An 18,653-nucleotide genomic window follows, 5' to 3' on the forward strand; every position below is an offset into this window, starting at 1 on the left:
CACCCAAAATGTTAGCAAAAAAATGGAAACCATATATGGTAGTGACCTCTACAAATGTTTTAAGCTTGAAAAATTCTGCACGAACTCAGAGACACAGGTTAGTCTGCCAAAGTTCCTCAGAGATAAAAATTTCTTCGGCCCTCAATTCATAATCATAGTTGAGAAATGAATAAATGTGCCTTATGGCACCTCGAAACTTTTTGAGATTTTTATATAAACTAGCCTATGCTTCTCTCCTTACGATTAGCATATGGGGTAGCTATTTTTCTTTAATAGAGATTCTTCAAATGTAGCTAGGGTTAAAAGAAACGCCGGCGCTGCCTCTCAGGAAGCTGGAGACGCAACAGAAAAAATTAAGAGTTAAGGGCCGCCGGGCTCGGTGGCTCACGCCTGCAATCGCAGCAATTTGGGAAGCCGAGGCGAGCGGATCACGAGATCAGGAGATCGGGACCAGCCTGATCAACATGGTGAAACCCCTTCTCTACTAAAAATACAAAAATGAGCCGGGCGTGGTGGAGCGCGCCTGTAATCCCAGCTACTCGGGAGGCTGAGGCAAGAGAATCGCTTGAACTCGGGAGGCGGAGGTTGCAGTGAGCCGAAATCGCGCCACCGCACTCCAGCCGGGGCGACAGAGTGAGACTCCGTCTCAAAAAAAGAAAAGAAAGAGTTAAGGGCAGAGTCAATCCAACCGCGGCCGGCAACTGGAGGCTGAGCATGGCTGGCGATCTGGGGCTCCAGAGCACGGCACAAACCCGCTCACCTCCACCCCTCCCGCGCGGCCGCCGGCGCGCGCCCGTGACGTCACGGCGTCAGGGTGGAGCCCGCGGCAGGGGCCGGGCCCCTCTAGGCTCTCCGGCGGAGTCGGGTTGGGGCCCGGGTAGGGGGCGGCGGCCCGGCGCGGCGCCCTGGGACTCTGGAGCATCGGGATTTATAGCGCGCCCTCTGGGGAGGCAGCTGTAGCGGAGAGGCGTGCGGGATCGGGATGTCGGGGCTGCTCACGGACCCGGGGCAGAGAGCGCAGGAGCCGCGGCACGCCGGCTTCGTGCTGGGGCTGGATGTGGGCAGTTCTGTGATCCGCTGCCACGTCTATGACCGGGCGGCGCGGGTCTGCGGCTCCAGCGTGCAGAAGGTGACTTGGGGGCGGGCGTGGGGCGCGGGTCTGACTGGGTTTCGCTGAGTCCCGGGGTCCGGCCTCGGGAGGCGAGTGGGCAGGCCCCACCTACCGCCTTGGACGCGGCCACCTGCAGCACCCGCGGGCCCTGGGGCCAGAACGGCGCGCCCGGACCGGCTGAGTCTTAGCGTTCCCTCCCTCGGCTGGGCTGAATCCCGCGCGCCTTTCCTGTCCAGGCTGAGGGCGCCAGGGGCCCGGCGTATGACCTGGGCCGCTCGCTCGCCTCTTGCCACCTGAGGAGCCACCTGTCCGGCATTACCTGGACGGGACTGGGCAGGCTGTGCGCATCCAGCCAGAGGGTGGTTTGTGAGTTGCTTGGTTTTTCCTGAACTTCCCTGATAGATCTCCCACCACATCTTTATTTACATTTTAATTTTTCAAAACTTTTTTTCTTTTTTCTTTATTATATCCTTTGGACTTGTGCCTCAATAACTTTTCATATCTTTGTCGAATTTAAGTTTATTCTCTGTTCTTCACTTGTCATCATCAACTACTACTCCACAAAATGCTGGTTCCTTACATGAGCAGCTGATTGCCGTGCATATTAGAGGTATTGGGCAAGTTTTGAAGGCTGTGTGGTCATCACTTTTCTATTTTCCATCTTTGAGAATTCATAAAATTCTTTATTTCCCCTCGTTTGAGAGACCTGCCAAGTCATTGGTTGGTTGTTAGTAAAGCCTTCAACTGTTGATAATATTGGTCAGCAACCAACAAATTGATATCCTTCTGTTCTCATATTAATGAAGTGTTGACTTATACACAATTGTCAATGCACCAAAAATAATATTTATTTGTTATGGTGTTCTTGTTGTTGTTCCTTTTTTTCTTTTGAGACAGGGTCTCACTTTGTCACCCAGGCTGGAGTGCAGTGGTGTGATCTCGGCTCACTGCAGCTTCGACCTCCTGGGCTCAAGTGATCCTTCTACCTCAGCCCCTCAAGTAGCTGGGACTACAGGCTAGGGGCCGCCATGCCTGGCTAAATTTGTTTGTATTTTTTAATAGAGGTGGGATTTTGCCATGTTGCCCAGGCTGGTCTGGAATTCCTGGGCTCAATTCACCCGCCTCGGCCTCCCAAAGTGCCAAGATTACAGGCGTGAGCCACTGCGGCCATACTGTTACGGTGTTCTTCTTTTCTCTTCCCAGTACCAATATCTTTTTATGTTAGAAATTTGAGGGAGGGCAGGAGCCATCAGTTACCTAACCATTCCCAGCAGCACTGTATTCCCCCTTTTTCTCAGTGTCTCATTCTTCTTCCCACCACCTTAGAGGTGTTTTTCTTTGTAGCACTTGCCCAGGAGCAGGTCCAGCTAGAGTGCCAGTGAGTAGTGACTGCTTTGAGCATTTGTTCTGAGGAAACATCAGACTTCCTTCCATTTCGTTTTTTTTTTTTTTTTTTTTTTTTTTTTGAGATGGAGTCTCGCTCTGTCACCCAGGCTGGAGTGCAATGGCATGATCTCGGCTCACTGCAACCTCCGCCTCCTAGGTTCAAGCAATTCTCCTGCCTCAGCCTCCTGAGTAGCTGGGATTACAGGTACCCGCCATCATGCCTGGCTAATTTTTGTATTTTTGTAGAGACGGGGTTTCGCCATGTTGGCCAGGCTGGTCTTGAACTCTTGACCTCAGGTGATCCGCCCGCCTCGGCCTCCCAAAGCGCTGGGATTACAGGCGTGAGCCACTGTGCCCGGCCTCCATTCAGGTTTCAGGACCAAGACAGTGGAACTGGGACTGTAGCAGCTCCCTGGTCCCTTCTCTGGCTAGCTGTGTGGGAACACTGCCCACCCACCCACACACTATCCCTATCCCAGCCTGAAAGGAAAAATAAAAGGCAGACACCACCCTTCAGTGACTGGGTACTCATTACCTTTCTAAGAGTATTTATCACAAACACAATGATACTTTTTAAAGTCTCCCTTATAATTCTAGACACAAAGTACTTTTAAGCACTGTTTTTTTTGTTTGTTTTTGTTTTTCTTTTAAGGAATTGAAATATTTGGAACCAAAGGGAGAAATAAATTACTAGAAAATGCAAAGTTTCACAGTTAATATATAATTTGGGGCAGATCATTAGTTTTTTTAGGAATGAAGTGAGGAATCTCAAAGATGGATCAAGATTGCTGTGAGTGGCAGGAGGCCAGGAAGGTTTGCACGGACTCTAACCTGTGGAAAATGTGTCTGGATAAAAGAAAGATATGAGTAAATAAAAATACAAAAAAAATGCCTGCTCTTTCCGGATAAAGCATAGTCGTAGATTAAGAAATGTGCAGCAATTCCTCTCTGTGTGGTAGGAGTTTATAGCAGTACTGCTTAAAGTGTAGTTACAGGGCTGCTGGGATTGAGATAATAAAAGAAAACAGCATTTAGGAACTTGTGTAGCAACTTAGCAGAATAATTTTATGTCTGTTGACTCTAGTAATGAAACATTTGGGATTTTATTTTGTATGCCTTTTTTTTTCTGGAAACTTTATAAAAATTATTGTTATTTTTAGAGACAGATTCTAACTCTGTTCCCCAGGTGGCCTGATCACAGTTCACTGCAACCTTGAACTCCTGGGCTCAAGCAATCCTCCTGCCTCAGCCTCCTAAAGCACTGGGATTACAGGCACAAGTTACTGCACCCGGACTAGAAACTTAATTGTATCTTAAAAATTGTTGGTCCACAATGAATAGAATTTTTTTTTTTGAGACTGAGTCTCGCTCTGTCACCCAGGCTGGAGTGCAGTGACACCATCTCGGTTCACTGCAAGCTCCGCCTCCCAGGTTCACACTATTCTCCTGCCTCAGCCTCCTGAGTAGCTGGGACTACAGCACCCGCCACCATGCCTGGCTAATTTTTTGTATTTTTCATAGAGACGGGGTTTCACCGTCTTAGCCAGGATGGTCTCGATCTCCTGACCTCATGATCCCCCCGCCTTGGCCTCCCAAAGTGCTGGGATTACAGGCCTGAGCCACTGCGCCCGGCCAATGAATAGAAATTTAAAAAAAAAAACAAGCAGCAACTGGACCTTTACTGCAGATAATTTGAGTTTTTTGGGAACAAGGATCTTGTCGGTCTTAGTACCTGGTTTATTACCTCATCGTTACAGAATAAATAATTGAATTGCAGTTAAAATGTTAGGAATTCTTGAGCTCTATGACTTAGACACAGAACTTGATTGTGTTTATTCTGTCAAGTGAAAATTACACCTCTTGTAATATTCCAATGGAAAGAATGTATAATGGAAACCTAAAACCTCTTAGTGTATGATTTGATTGATACTGGGAAAGAAATTTTTAAAAAAGAAAAAAAAAGATTTCCCTTTGTAGACAAGAACAAAATAGGCTGTGACAAGACATCAATCTTATTTCTTATGGCCTTTATTTTTAAATGTTTAACAGTAGAGATACATTTTTAGCTTTTTTCTGTAATTTGTATTTTTAAAAAATCTTTCGTAGGGACTCTTAAATATACGAATTAACTACTAGAAGAATATTTTGTGTTGGCAACTCCACATATGAACATTTGATATTTTAGTTTTAAAAATGGAGAATATTTATCATGTTCCCCAGTGGAACATCATGCCATTATGAGAAACTATAAAAAATGATAATGTCTTGGTTGGAAGAACAAGACAGAAAGGTCATTCCAAAGAGTAATACTGTGTACTCTCTGTACATGCTTGAAAAACAGACTAGGTGGTTGTCTTTTGTTTTTAATCAAAAAAAATTTTTTTAACTTTTATTATATTCTTGATCTAATTTTGGTTTGGTTCTCCTGTGAAAGAACAGATTTCACTACTGCAACTTGTTTGGGGATGGTATGTGACATCCTGATTGGTAAAGTGGGGGGAAGTGACCCTGAGTCAAATCTGAAGGTTTATAGCCTTGAAGCAATGATATCCACATTGAGTTTTCTGGGGTAAGAAAGTGTTTCTTGTAGTTAAACTATTACAGTCTGTAGTCATAAAAGCCTTGCCTAGAAAGGGCAGAAGTATTAATTGACAGAAGGAGAATAGATTGTGTTAAATCTGTTTTTGATGAGCTCACTGGGGAATAAGAGATTCTTTTTCCACATCACCTTGTGTAACACTTATGCTCCCCATATTGTCACTGTTTCCTCAGAGTTCCTTTTTTCTTTATTTTGGCCTTTTCGTACTACATGTTAGAAATTTTCCTTAACTAGTGATCTTGATTGGTTGTCTGCATTTTTTTTTTTTTGGTACCATGCCTTGCCCTAGCACTTAGGTATATCTGTCATTTGCAAGTACAGAACTCTGGTTCAACCCCTCCAGAAATAACTCTCTTACTTTCTCTTTCTGCCAAGTTAGGGAGGGGCAGTGATCTGGCTGGAGGAAAGGAATTGGGGCTCCTTATAAAGACTTTGAGCCAGTCCTATGTAGAACCCCATCTGGCATCCCAGCTTTCAGAGGAACCTCTAATTTCCAGAGTTGAACCCTAGAATCTCTGCTCTTTGCTTACGGGCATCACTCTCATAGTTCACTCATATGTTCATTCATACATTCACTTTATATTTATGGAATATCTAAGAAACCCCAGGCACTTCTAGATGCTGGGGATAAAATGAACTAAGGAGACACATTCCCTGACCTCTAGGAGCTCACATTCTGAGGAGAAAGGTAGAGGTGACCTGACTCTGGTCTTATAGGCCATTATAAGGAATAATGGTTTTACTCTGAGTGAAATGGGAGCCAGGGTGAGTAGAGATGCAGTGTAACCTGAGCAGGCAGTGAGGTATTGGCATTTCCTCTCTGTCCTAAGCCATGTACCACCTGCCCACTCACTGTTAGTATTAAAAACATTTGTTGCCGGGCGCGGTGGCTGACGCCTGTAATCCCAGCACTTTGGGAGGCTGAGGCGGGCAGATCATGAGGTCAGGAGACCAAGACCATTCTGGCTAACACGGTGAAACCCCATCTCTACTAAAAATACAAAAAATTAGCTGGGTGTGGTGGCGGGCGCCTGTAGTCCCAGCTATTCGGGAGGCTGAGGCAGGAGAATGGTGTGAACCCGGGAGGTGCAGCTTGCAGTGAGCCGACATTGCACCACTGCAATCGAGCCTGGGCAACACAGTGAGACTCCATCTCAAAAAAAAAAAAACAAAAAACATTTGTTAAAATCTAGTCTGATCCTATTTGCTCTTCTCTTTGTCCTTGTGCTTTTAAACCTTATTAATGTTTTCCTTTTAATAGACTGGGAGGAATTGGAGATGTATGCATATGTTTAAGCCATCATTTTAACTTGAAGCCATAGATTTTTATGAAATTTGTTCATTGATTGATTGATTGATTGACTGAGACAGTCTCCCTCTGTCTCCCAGGCTGCGGTGCAGTGGCGTGGCCACAGTTCACTGTATCCTCTACCTCCTGGACTCAAGTGATCCTCCCACTTCAGACTCCTGAGTAGCTGAAACTACAGGTGTGGGCCACTACACCCTTTTTCTGTTTTTGTAGAGGTGGGGTTTTGCCATGTTGCTCAGGCTGATCTTGAACTCCTGGGCTCAAGCGATTCTCCTGCCTCGGCCTCCCAAAGTACTGGATTACAGGCCACTGCATCCAGCCTACAAAATTTATTTTATTTTTTAAGTTAAAGTAAAATAGACTTTCGATGTATAGTTATGTGAACTTTAGCACATGTGTAGAAGTAATCCCCAAGCTCCCTTGTGTTACTTTATTGTAGTCACATCTCCCCGCCCACCTAACCTCTGGTAACCACTGATCTGTTTTCCATGACACAGTCTTGTCTTTTTGAGAATGTCATATAAATGGAATCATACAGCAAGTAGCCTTTTGAGACTGGATTTTTTTCAGCATAATGCCTTTGAGATTTGTCCATGTTGTTATGTATATCACTTGTTTATTCTTTTTTATTTCTGAGTAGTATCTATCATATGGATGTACTACATTCATTCGCCTGTTGAAGTACAATTTAAGTGGTTTCTGGTTTCTGGTGATCATGTATAGAGCTGCTATAAACATTAGTGTACAGATTTTAAAGGGAACATTAAAAAACTTTGAACCAGTCCTGTGTACAACCTTATAGGGTAAATTTCTCTAGGGTAAATACCTAGGAGTGGGATTGCTAGGTTATATGGTAAGTGAATGTTTATCTTAACAAGAAATTCAGAGTGGCCATACCATTTTGCATTCTCACCAACAGTGTATCAGAGTTCCAGTTGTTCCACATCCTCATCAATACTTGGTATCATTAGTTTTTCAAACTTTGCTTATTTGATTTGACTTACATTTCTCTAATGGCTAATGATGCTGATATCCGTCTTCATGTACATATTTGGAATCCATATGTTTTCTTGGTGGAGTGCTTGAAGTCTTGCCCAGTTTTAAGTTGAGTTCTTTGTTTTCTTACTGTTGAGTTTTGAAATTTTTTATATATTCTGGATATTAGTCCTGTGTTGGATATGTGATTTGCACATACCTTCTACCAGTCTGTACTTTTGTCTTTTTATCTTCTTAACACTATCTTTTGTAGAACAAATGTTTTTAACTTTGATGAAGTCCAATTTATCGATTTTTTGTTATATGAATTATACTTTTGGTGTTCTAAGGACTCTTTGCCTAACCCCAAGTCACAAGGATTTTCTCTTGCGTTTTCTTCTAAACATTTTATAGTTTTACATTTTACATTTAGATCTTGATCCATTTTGAGTTAATTTTTGTAAGTTGTAAAGTTTGGGTTGAGGTTGATTTTTTTTTTTTTTTTTTTGAGATGGAGCCTTGCTCTGTCACCCAGGCTGGAGTGTAGTGGTTCGATCTCGGCTCACTGCAACCTCTGCCTCCCAGGTTCAAGCAATTCTCCTGCCTCAGCCTCACGAGTAGCTGGGACTACAGGTGCCGCTGCCACACCCAGCTTTTTTTTTTTTTTTTTTTTTTGTATTTTAGTAGAGACGGAGTTTCACTGTGTTGCCCAAGCTGGTTGCGAACTCCTGAGCTCAGACTGTATGCCCACCTCAGCCTCCCAAAGTTCTGGGATTACAGGCGTGAGCCACCATGCCTGGCCTGATTTTTTTTTTTTTTTTGGCATATGGATGTCCAATTGTTACACCACCATTTGTTGAAAAAACTATCTTTTCTCCATGGAATTGCCTCTATACTTTTGTTGAAAATCAACTAGTCATATTTGTGTGAATCTATTTCTGGACTCTCTATTCTGTTCCATTGATCTATGTGTCAGTTTTTGTGCCAATAGCATACTATTTTGATTACTGTAGCTTTATAGTAAGTCTTGAAATTGGGTAGTATGCCTCTAACTTTATTCTTTTTTTTCCTCTCTGACTTTATTCTTTTTCAACGTTGTTTTGGCTATTTTAGTTTTTTTGCCTTATATAAATTTTAGAATCTACAAAAAATACTATTGGGATTTTGTTATGGAAATCTGGGATGGCAGTTCTTTTAGCACACTGTAAAATGTTGAGCCACTTATTTCTGGCTTTCATGGTTCTGATGAGAAATCCACAGTCATTTAAATTTTTGTTCTGTATATGTGAAATGTCTGGTTTCAAACTTTTTGCTTGTAGTTTTCAGCATTTTAATTATGATATCTGGGTGTGTAATGTTTTGGGTACATTCTGGTAAAGGTTTCCTGAGCCTCTTGAATATATAGGTTTCACTGAACTTGGGCAGCTTTTAGCACTGTTACTTCCTTCAAGTAATTTTTTTCCTGCTCTGAACTGTTTCTTTTCTTCTTTGGAGACCCCTGATTAAACAAATATTAGACCTTTTGCTATGTCCCTGGAGCTTTGTTCTTCTTTTTCCTCCAATCTTTTTTCTTTCTGTTGTGCAGATAATTTCTATTGATCTATCTTCAGGTTTATTAATTTTCTTCTATCTCCCTTCTGCTATTGAGCCCATCCAGTAGGTTTTAAATTTTGATCAGTACATTTTTCAATTCTAAAACTTTCCTTTTTTACGTCTTTTATGACTTTCTTTTTTCTTTCTTTTTAAAATGGGATATATTTAAGGCATTCTTCATGATGTCTTGATATACTGACCTTGATATACACATATGTAGTTAAATGATTACTGTAGTTACCATTGCTGAGACTGTCTTTCCATTTGTTGCAAGTGTATTCACTCCTCTTGGAGTATTTTCATAATAGCTGCTTTAGACTGTTTATCAGATATCTGTGTCATCTTGGCATTGGCATTTCTTGATTATCTTTTCCAGTGTGAGTTAAGATTTTTCTGGTTCTTCATATACCTTGTAGTTTTGGATTGTATCCAAGAAATTTTGAATATTATGTTAAAAGACCCTGGGGTTTTTATAAATCCTATGAGGATTTTTGTTGTTTTTCTTTTAACAGGTATTTATTGCATTTGGGTTCAGGCTACAAATTCAGTCTTCTGACTGCAGTTTCAATGTCAGATTTGTTTTCAAAATCTTGGCAGTACTATTTGGATCTGCCCTGTGTGTGTGCAACCTAGTAGTCAGTCTGGGACCTGGGCAGTGGTCTATCCTTTAGTTCTGTTCTTAATATCTTAAGAACAGTGTTTAGGATTATCTTAATGTCTTAAGAACAGTGTTTAGGATTACATCCATACAAGTGCAGCTTTGGGATGAGCCTAAGAGTTCATACACAACTTTCTGTGGTATCTTTTCCAAGTTCCTCCCTCTCTGAGATGGTTCTGGTACTTTTTGATTCTCTGAACCTCCCCTTATGGTCCCTGGCCAAAAAGCTGGGGCTTTTATTACTCCATTCGGCTGGGTATGTCTGGGGTTAGGCAGCGGAAACACACAGAGAAAAAAGCCATAGGGGTTGACCACACCCTCTTGGGATCACTGCTCATCTGATTGGAGAGGAAGTTCTACCTTCCTCAGGATTTTAGGTACCTGTTGAGACACACTGATACCACTATTAACTGCTGCTGCCACTGCTACAGGATTTTGTGGGTACAAAAGTATGGAGACAAGGGAAAAAAGAAAAATGGGAGGTCTGCCCCATTTCCTCTGAGTGTTAGGAGTTCCCTTTCTCATTCTTTGAGCCAAAACAGTAGAGCTTTTCCTGGCGCTTCCTCTGTGCCCTAGTTCCCAGTTCTGGTTTTCAGGATGCCTTGAGTCTAAGCCAGGGGATTTCAGAAGAAAAATGGGAAACTCACCACCAGTTCTATGGTACCTGAATTCTTATCTACTTCCCCAGTCCACCTGCTGCCATATACTTTTTAAGAGTCCACAATAGCTGCTCCATGCATTCTGTCCAGGTGTTATATTTGTATTTAGCGGAAGAGACAGGGTGGAGTGTGCGTACTTTATCATGGTCTGAACTGGAATTCACTTTTTTTAAAATTTATTTTTAATTTTTTAGAAGTCTTTTTTCTTATTTTAAAAACACACCTTCTTGTAGAAAACTTAGAAAATAAAAGTAGAGATAAACAAAGCTGAAGTCTTCTGTGAACTCATGAGTTACTGCTATTTTGGTGTTGGCATGTAGTCCTTTTTTATTTCATAAATGCGTTTTTTTCAATTTTAACAATAAAAATTAATTAGATAATAAAATCATGTTAATTATTTTAACCAGTAGTTTTGAGACCCAAAGACCCATACTATTGACTTGATCTAATGCTGTTTTTACTAAATCTTCTTTTCCTCAATAGGTAGAAAATCTTTATCCTCAAATTGGCTGGGTAGAAATTGATCCTGATGTTCTTTGGATTCAATTTGTTGCCGTGATAAAAGAAGCAGTCAAAGGTAATTGGATTTATAAAAATAACAATAATATTTATGGTATTTTTTTTGTAATAAGAGTTTTTCTCAGGCTTCTGTAGTTGTGGTTTTCCTAAGTTATACATATATATAGTATTTTATTGGGATTACAGTTTCCCAGTATTTTTCAACGGAAATTTGTAATTCACAGTGAGCTCCTTTGTCAGGGAAAGGTAACATCTGCTGTGTCCTCTGGTTTGTCCCTTTTCAGCTGTAATACAAATGCTCACCGTTTCCTCATTCCAGGTTATAGCTAGTGCTGTTTTGATTTCCTGTTTGGCACAAAATACCAGAGGATTATAAACAGAAGTTACAGTGTATAGTTTCTACTCTCATGAGTTTACAACTGAGTTATTTCTATTGTAAAATAAGTTTTTATTTGTTTTTTTCTGGTCACTTGACATAAAGTGCTCTCCTGGCCAAAGCTATCATCTAAGTCTTAGTTCTTTAAGAGTGTTAGAAACATTCTTAAACATTGACAACATCTCAAAACATTGAAATGGCAACCTTGCTTGAGAACATGGCAAAGATTACTTGCAAATGTAAATTCTAGAAGATCTTTTACTTCATTTTTCTGGCTGAATTGCCTCTTCTCATCTTTTTGGTTTGAAATATTTCAGTCTATACAAAACTTGCAAGAATGGTACAATAAACTCTTGTATATCTTTCTTGTAGATTCAAACATATTTTGTAATGTTTACCATTTTCTGCAAACTGTTTTTTTCTTTCTGAACCATAGGAAAGGAGTATTTTCTCCTATAACCACAATGCAATTATAACACTCAGGAAGTATAACATTAACACAGCACTGTTTTCTAATACTCTGTCTTCAATATTTGCTCTTGTCTTAGTGAAAACAAAAAAACAAAAAAAACTTCTTTTTTCAATCTAGAACCCAGCCAAAGAGGAGGCATTGCATTTAGCTGTCAGTTGGCTTAGGCTCCTTTCATCTAGAGCACATTCTTATGACATTGGCAGTTTTCAAAAGTACAAGCCAGTTTAGTAGAGTGTCCGTCATTTCGAGGTTTTCTGATTGTTTCCTCCCAGTTAGATTCAGGTTGAATAACTTTGGAATACTATATGGGGGTTGATGTGTTTTCCTCAATGCTCAAATTGAAGTTGTCCCAGATTTTCCCAGTGGGATAAATAGATTTTTAAAGAATATCACAAAAAATACTCAAGTTGCTATATTTTAAGAAATTTGGACCAAAAAGTCAGTATTTTTATTTGCATCCTGGCATCAGTTTGTGTTGAAAATAAGGTCTCAGCTTCAATAATTATACTACTTTCCTTGAGAGTTTTCCTTTATTGCCATTAACCAGCTTCTATTATGATTGATCATTGCTTAAATTAAGATCCAATCTTATTATTACCAAGAAAAAATAAATCTGACATACTTTGAATAGTATTTGTTTTTTTCCCAACACCTAAAACAAAAAAAGCTACTTTGTTATTCAGAAACAACCTTTAAGGCCGGGCACAGTGGCTCACACCTGTAATCCCAGCACTTTGGGAGGCCAAGGTGGGCGGATCACCCGAGGTCAGGAGTTCGAGACCAGGCTGGCCAACATGGTAAAACCCTGTCTCTACTAGAAATACAAAAAATTAGCCAGGTGGGGTGGTGCACACCTATAATCCCAGCTACTTGGGAGGCTGAGGCAGGAGAATTGCTTGAACCCGGGAGGCAGAGGTTGCAGTGAGCCAAGATTGCACCACTGCACTGCAGCCTGGGCAACAGAGTGACACTTTGTCTCAAAACAAAAAACACGAAAACGAAAAACAAGAAACAACCTTTGTTTCCTTCAAGTAAAAAAAATGCTGCAGAATCATCTTAGTAATACTTTATTTATTAATTCCAGTTGTTTTGTTAGAATGCTAAACCCAGGTATTTTTCTTAAAGATTATATTGGATTTTTTTTCCATATTGTAATATTATAAAGAAAAATATCACTGGCTTTAAAACATGTGTTTTATCCATCTTTACTTTTAGCTGCAGGAATACAGATGAATCAAATTGTTGGTCTTGGCATTTCAACACAGAGAGCAACTTTTATTACATGGAACAAGTAAGTACATTTTGTGATAAGCACCCTACTGCTGGGTTCATGCCACCGTGAGTACACGGTTATGAAATCTCTTTGGGGAGTTTTAACTTTGTGGATTGAGAATAGTTTCGTTTGGTTAAGAGGGATGAAATGTGCCTGCTTTCTGACTTGTATGCTCACTGCATGTCATTTGGGCTTGACTTATATAAAATAATAACTACAAAAAAACTCACTGTCATTTAAATTATCCATTTCTTTCTTTCGGGTAAGTTAGCTTTTCAAACAAGCATAGATCAAAGATCTAAAAAATTACACCTCAAAAGAGTCAGAGGAAACTCACAAATTTCAGAAACAGAGTACTATGCTTATGGTTTGTATTTTCAGTCTACTCAAAATTTAATATTTGTCTATAGCATATGAGGCATATATACACTAAACATAGTTATAATATCATAATAACTACTATATAGTAAACACCTGTGACAGTCCCAAGTGCCATTATCCTTACAACAAACCTATAATTTAGGCATCATATCTGTTTTTCCAGAGAAATAAGTTGTTCAAGGTTGCTTAGTGAGCAAATAGAGCCAAGATTCTAAATTGCCTTTTTGACTCAGAAGCATATGTTCTTCATCCTATCCCCATATTGCCTTCAACATGTTTCTTTTTCTTTTTATTTTTTCCTGAGACAGGGTCTTACTCTGTTACCCAGGCTGGAGTATAGTGGCATGATTACAGCTCACTGCAGCCTCAACTTCCCAGGCTCAGGTAATCCTCCTGCCTTAGCCTCCCGAGTAGCTGGGACTACAAGTGCACTCCACTATGCCTGGCTAATTTTTTTGCATTTTTTATAGAGACAGGGTTTCACCATATTGCCAAGCTGGTCTCGAATTCCTTGGCTCAAGCAATTCTTCCACCTCGGCCACCTCCCCCAGCTAGCATGTATTTCTCTGTCTCTTGGTTTAAACACACACTCACATTCCCTCCCCCCAAATCCCCCCACCCACGTACCCACACACACCACTGTAAAATGTGTCTTTGTTAAAGCATTAGGCTCCAAAGGACATCTTAAGCTTGGGCAGTGGGAAAGAAAAGTGAGCAGAGGGGGAAAAGATGAATCTGAAAAATATAATTAGGGTGAATTCACAAGGACTTGGTTTCTAATTCAGTATTAGGCAAGAAGAAGAGATTCGAATTTACCAATACTGCTGGCCTTGATGTTTGGGCTGTATGATATAAATCATAGAGAATATAAGGAGGAATGGGCTGGGTAGTAGTGAGAGTAGGTAGAAGGAAAAATGATAAAATGTTTGGTTTTGGACATGTGAATGTGGAGATATCTCAGAGGTGACTAGAACATTGGTTTAATTTGGACTGAGGCATAGCACATCTCCGTCCGATAGGTTCTTTTTATTTTCATTTTTGGGGGACGAGGTCTTCACTTTGCTACCCAGGCTAGAGTGCAGTGGCACGATCATAGCTCACTGCAGCCTTGAACTCCTGGGCTCAAGGGATCCTCCCACATCAGCCTCCCAAGTAGCTAGGACTATAGGTGTGTACCACACTATGGCTGGCTAATTTTTAAAATTTTTATAGAGATGGAGTCTCACTGTGTTGCCTAGGCTGGTCTTGAACTCTGAGCCTCAAGTGATCTGCCTGCCTTGGCGTCCCAAGGCGCTGGGATTACAGGCGTAAGCCACCATGCTCGGCCCAGTAATCTTTTTTTTCAGGGCATGATGCATCTCAGATTGATGCCTACATCTGCAGTTCCTCTGTGCTTACTCCACTCCCCAGCACTGGCCTTGGTTATGGCAAATCTTAAATAAATCTTAAATAGTAGTATATTGTCCGATGAATTAAACTTACCTGTACAGATAAGGTATCTAATCTTAGTGACACTGTTGACATTTTGAGCTGAATAATTTGTTGTCGTGGGGACCGTCCTGTGGTGTTGCAGCTGTTTAGCAGCATCCCTGGCCTCTACCCACTAGATGTCAGTAGCACCCCAGCCCACCTCACCACCATTTGTACCAACCACAAATGTCTCAAAACATTGCTAAGTGTCCCCTGGGGACATCCCCAATTTGGAACCATTGGTGTAGATGAAGTCTCAAAAAATAGATGTGTTCTCTGGTAGAGATTACGTGGAGAAAAGAAAAGCAAGCTAAGGATTTGGACTGTGGGTCCCCCCTCCCACCAAATTTAAAGTGAGTCAGGGAAGAAAAAGCCAGCAAAGCAGGACCGACACTAATCTGGGAAGTGGATGGATGAAAGTGGAGGGAGGAGTATTCTCAGGGAAAGAACTGATTGGATGTGTCACATTCACTTGGCCATTGGCCCCAGTGATTGCTTTCATCAGGACCTGGCTACCATATCACTCATGACAGTAAGGTCAGAATATTAGGAAGCAGAGTTGTTGTCTGATGCTAGGACTATACATCACCGTCAGAAGGAGTAGAAGAGTTAGATTTCAAGACAGTTCACTCTCCTTATTGGTGGTGGTGGTGTAGAGGGATAAGACTTCTTCCTAAAGCAATTCATTGTGAGTTTTTTATCTTGGCTGTCCTTTTTTCTTTTTTGAAATGTTTGTATTCTTTCATGAGTTTTGGGAACATTCTTTGCTTGTAGAAACTGAAATAGTGGATATTTTTTGAAAAAAGACTGAAAGGCTTTGTGCTTCTTTTACATTAAAATAATGGAGCGGAGCCTATTCTGCTCATTGGGCCCCAGGGAGCCAATGTGGTGTATGATGCTGACAGATTCCACAAGAGCCCTAGCAAACAGCCGGGACACAGCACAAATGGGTACAACACAGGGCCAGCCAGAAGCACTTCTTGTTCATTTGTGAGAGAAAAGGAGAGACAGACTAGACCCTGTGGAAAAACCTATTGTTCGTTCCAGTCCTGGCCAGCAGCTCCTCCTCCCAGCTTGTTGTTTTTTCCCTCCTGCATCCATGGTGCATTTCTGTCCTCTTGGCCGTAGAAACATTATTTTCCTCACAGTTGCTGTCAGGAGGTCTAAAACTTTGAACTTTCTTTTTGTTTTTCTCCTTATCTCTCTCCCATCCCCCTGCTAGGGACCAGGAAACTTACTAACTTTTTTCAGTCTTTGAGCTTTCTTCATGTTCTTCAGGTTAAGCTTTTTTTCCAATATATTCAAAAAGTGGTGTGTTTAGCCTGCTTTCTAAAATAATTCTAACTGATATCACTTCCATTTTGGTTCTTTTAAATTCCTTTTGTTCTAAAAAAAAAAAAAAATCACAAGCTGTTTTGTTTCTTTAGTCACTGTCTCTTGGGAGATTTCTGCCAGCTAACTTCAGATCAGGGTGTGTGCCAATTAGCAACACAAACTGTGAGTCACGGGAGCCGGGATTCACTCATAACTGTTTGAGGGTTCACAGGGAGTAATGCACCGTGCTGGGGGCTGCACTGCGTATACAGATGAATAAGAATACCAGCCCTAATTTACAATCTCATTATATAGGTACACAAATTACTCTATATTCCCATTGAACAAAATAGATTTTTATTGTAGTATTTGATGCTTACATTAATGAGTCTTACCAACTACTTATGACTTAAAATATATTAAGAGCCACAGAACGGTGTAAAGTGTTAGAAGGGTTTAAGACAATTAATTTACAATATTGCCATTTACACTTTTCCTTCATTTTTCCTTTTTTTGTTGATAGAGATAAAATAAACCCAGGTCAGTGCTGAGTGAATATTGGAATATATGCTATTACTTGAAAAATCAGTATTGTAGATTGTCGTGTTCTATGTTATAAATTAATGATGCCACTTTGATCTTGTGATTTTGTCTCTCCCCCTCATTGCTTTTCAGCCACACTAGCTATTCAGTTCCTCTAAGACATGCTTCATCTTGCTCTAGGACCTTTGAACATATAGCACATTTTGTTGGGAATGTTCATACTTCTGATTCCTTCTTATCCTTCAGAGCTGAGATCCATTGTCATTTCTCAAGCCTTCCCTGACCACCACACAGGGGCCATCTGTTAAATACTCTCATGGCACCTCTATCATTTTTTTTTTTTTTTTGAGATAGAGTCTTGCTCTTTCGCCCAGGCTGGAGTGCAGTGGCGCGATCTCGGCTCACTGCAAGCTCCACCTCCCAGGTTCACACCATTCTCCTGCCTCAGCCTCCCGAGGAGCTGGGACTACAGGCACCCGCCACCGCGCTCGGCTAATTTTTTGTATTTTTAGTAGAGACGGGATTTCACCATGTTAGCCAGGATGGTCTCGATCTCCTGGCCTCGTGATCCACCTGCCTCGGCCTCCCAAAGTCCTGGGATTACAGGCGTGAGCCACCGCGCCTGGCCTCTATTTATCCTTTATAGGGCGTATTCCGGCTGTAAGTGAGCAACTGAGTAATTGATTATTTGTTTAAATTCCCTGGTAGAAAGTACAGTCATCAGGGCAAAAGTGCTGTGTGTCTCTGTTCATAGCTGTGTACCCAACTCCTGGTACAAATTGCCTTATAAATTTTTGCTGAAACCAGTGATTGAACATCAGATTTAAGTGTATAAGTATGTGCTGTTGTAGAATGGCTCTGAAGAATTATATATCAATAGATTTTATCTTTATCAAACACAATCTGATCTTTGGCAAAGGTGCTAAGACCAGCCAGTGGAACAAGAATAGTTTTTTCAACAGATGGTGCTGGGAAAACTGAACATTCACATGCAAAAGAATTAAATTGGACCCTTACCTAATACCATATACAAAAATGAATCCAAAAATGCATCAAAGACCTAAATTTAAAAGCTTAAACTATAAACTAAAAACTCTTAGAAGAAAACAGGAGAAAATCATCATGACTTTGGATTTGGCAGTGATTCCTTAAATGACATCAAAAGCAGTTAACAAAATAAAAAGTAGATAAATTGGACTTTATGTATCAAATGACATTTATTTTTTCATTTGTTTATGATTACTAATTTTTCAATTTTTTTAACTATTGGTTGGAACTCTCCAAAGTAGAAAAATTACCCTAAATTTAATTATAAATAATAAGTAAGCTATGTTAAAATTAATTTGACGTTATGTGCAATTTGCATTTTAAAAATGTCTGAAAAAATTTAGACATTGATATCTAATATGCAGTGAGGCTTCAGAAAACCACCTGCAGCATGTAACATGGAAGGTGTGCGTCTTGGTAGGTTTGGTTTGTAATTTCATCCAAGACTGAGGACTAAAACAGTAGGAAATCACTCCTCTGATTTGTACTCATGATAATGGTGACCATTTGGATCTCTAAAGGGAAAAGTAGTAACCTGCTCATGATCTAGGTAAATGTTGCGATTTCCATTTTAAAGGTGACAAACAGGACCCTATCAACAGAGTGAATATTGCAGGATCTGGCCAGCAGCCCACAATGCAATGGGGCTTTCTCTTTGTTCTTAGGCGGATCAGCAGGTTGAGAAATAATAGACACACACAAGATAGTGAAAGCTGGGTCCAGGGGGTTCACTGCCTTCTGGTCCCACAGTGCCAACAATGCACTGGATATACCAGCATTTATTATTAAGTTCAGTGAGGGCGGGGGTAGGTTAGTGAGAGATTTAGGGTCACTTGATTATGAGGTGAGATGGTCACGTGGAGATGAAGTAATTCTTTAACATAACATTTGTATGTAGAAATACAGTACATTTGTATGTATAAGTACAGTATACAGAGATAAGAATTTACAATATAGTGTGTGCATCA

The 18,653-nt window shown here is 40.7% G+C and overlaps 1 protein-coding gene across 6 annotated transcripts in view; it reads left to right on the forward strand.

Moving 5' to 3' along the window:
• The first annotated feature begins 797 nt into the window (after nucleotides 1-797).
• GK5 (glycerol kinase 5) overlaps nucleotides 798-18,653 on the forward strand; it is a 78,748-nt gene continuing 60,892 nt past the window's right edge. For 2 of the 6 annotated variants that reach the window (XM_055295181.2, XM_063610676.1), the window contains exons 1-3: nucleotides 798-1,129; nucleotides 10,774-10,867; nucleotides 12,873-12,948. In XM_055295181.2, coding sequence (XP_055151156.2) covers nucleotides 983-1,129; nucleotides 10,774-10,867; nucleotides 12,873-12,948 — 317 coding nt within the window. In that variant the 5' untranslated portion in view covers nucleotides 798-982. The remainder of the gene's footprint in view (nucleotides 1,130-10,773; nucleotides 10,868-12,872; nucleotides 12,949-18,653) is intronic. The other 4 variants (XM_063610675.1, XM_055295183.2, XM_063610678.1 and 1 more) reach the window with 3 other exon arrangements.

The sequence above is a fragment of the Symphalangus syndactylus genome, chromosome 10, assembly GCF_028878055.3.
Source record: "Symphalangus syndactylus isolate Jambi chromosome 10, NHGRI_mSymSyn1-v2.1_pri, whole genome shotgun sequence".
NCBI classification, from domain to species: domain Eukaryota; kingdom Metazoa; phylum Chordata; class Mammalia; order Primates; family Hylobatidae; genus Symphalangus; species Symphalangus syndactylus.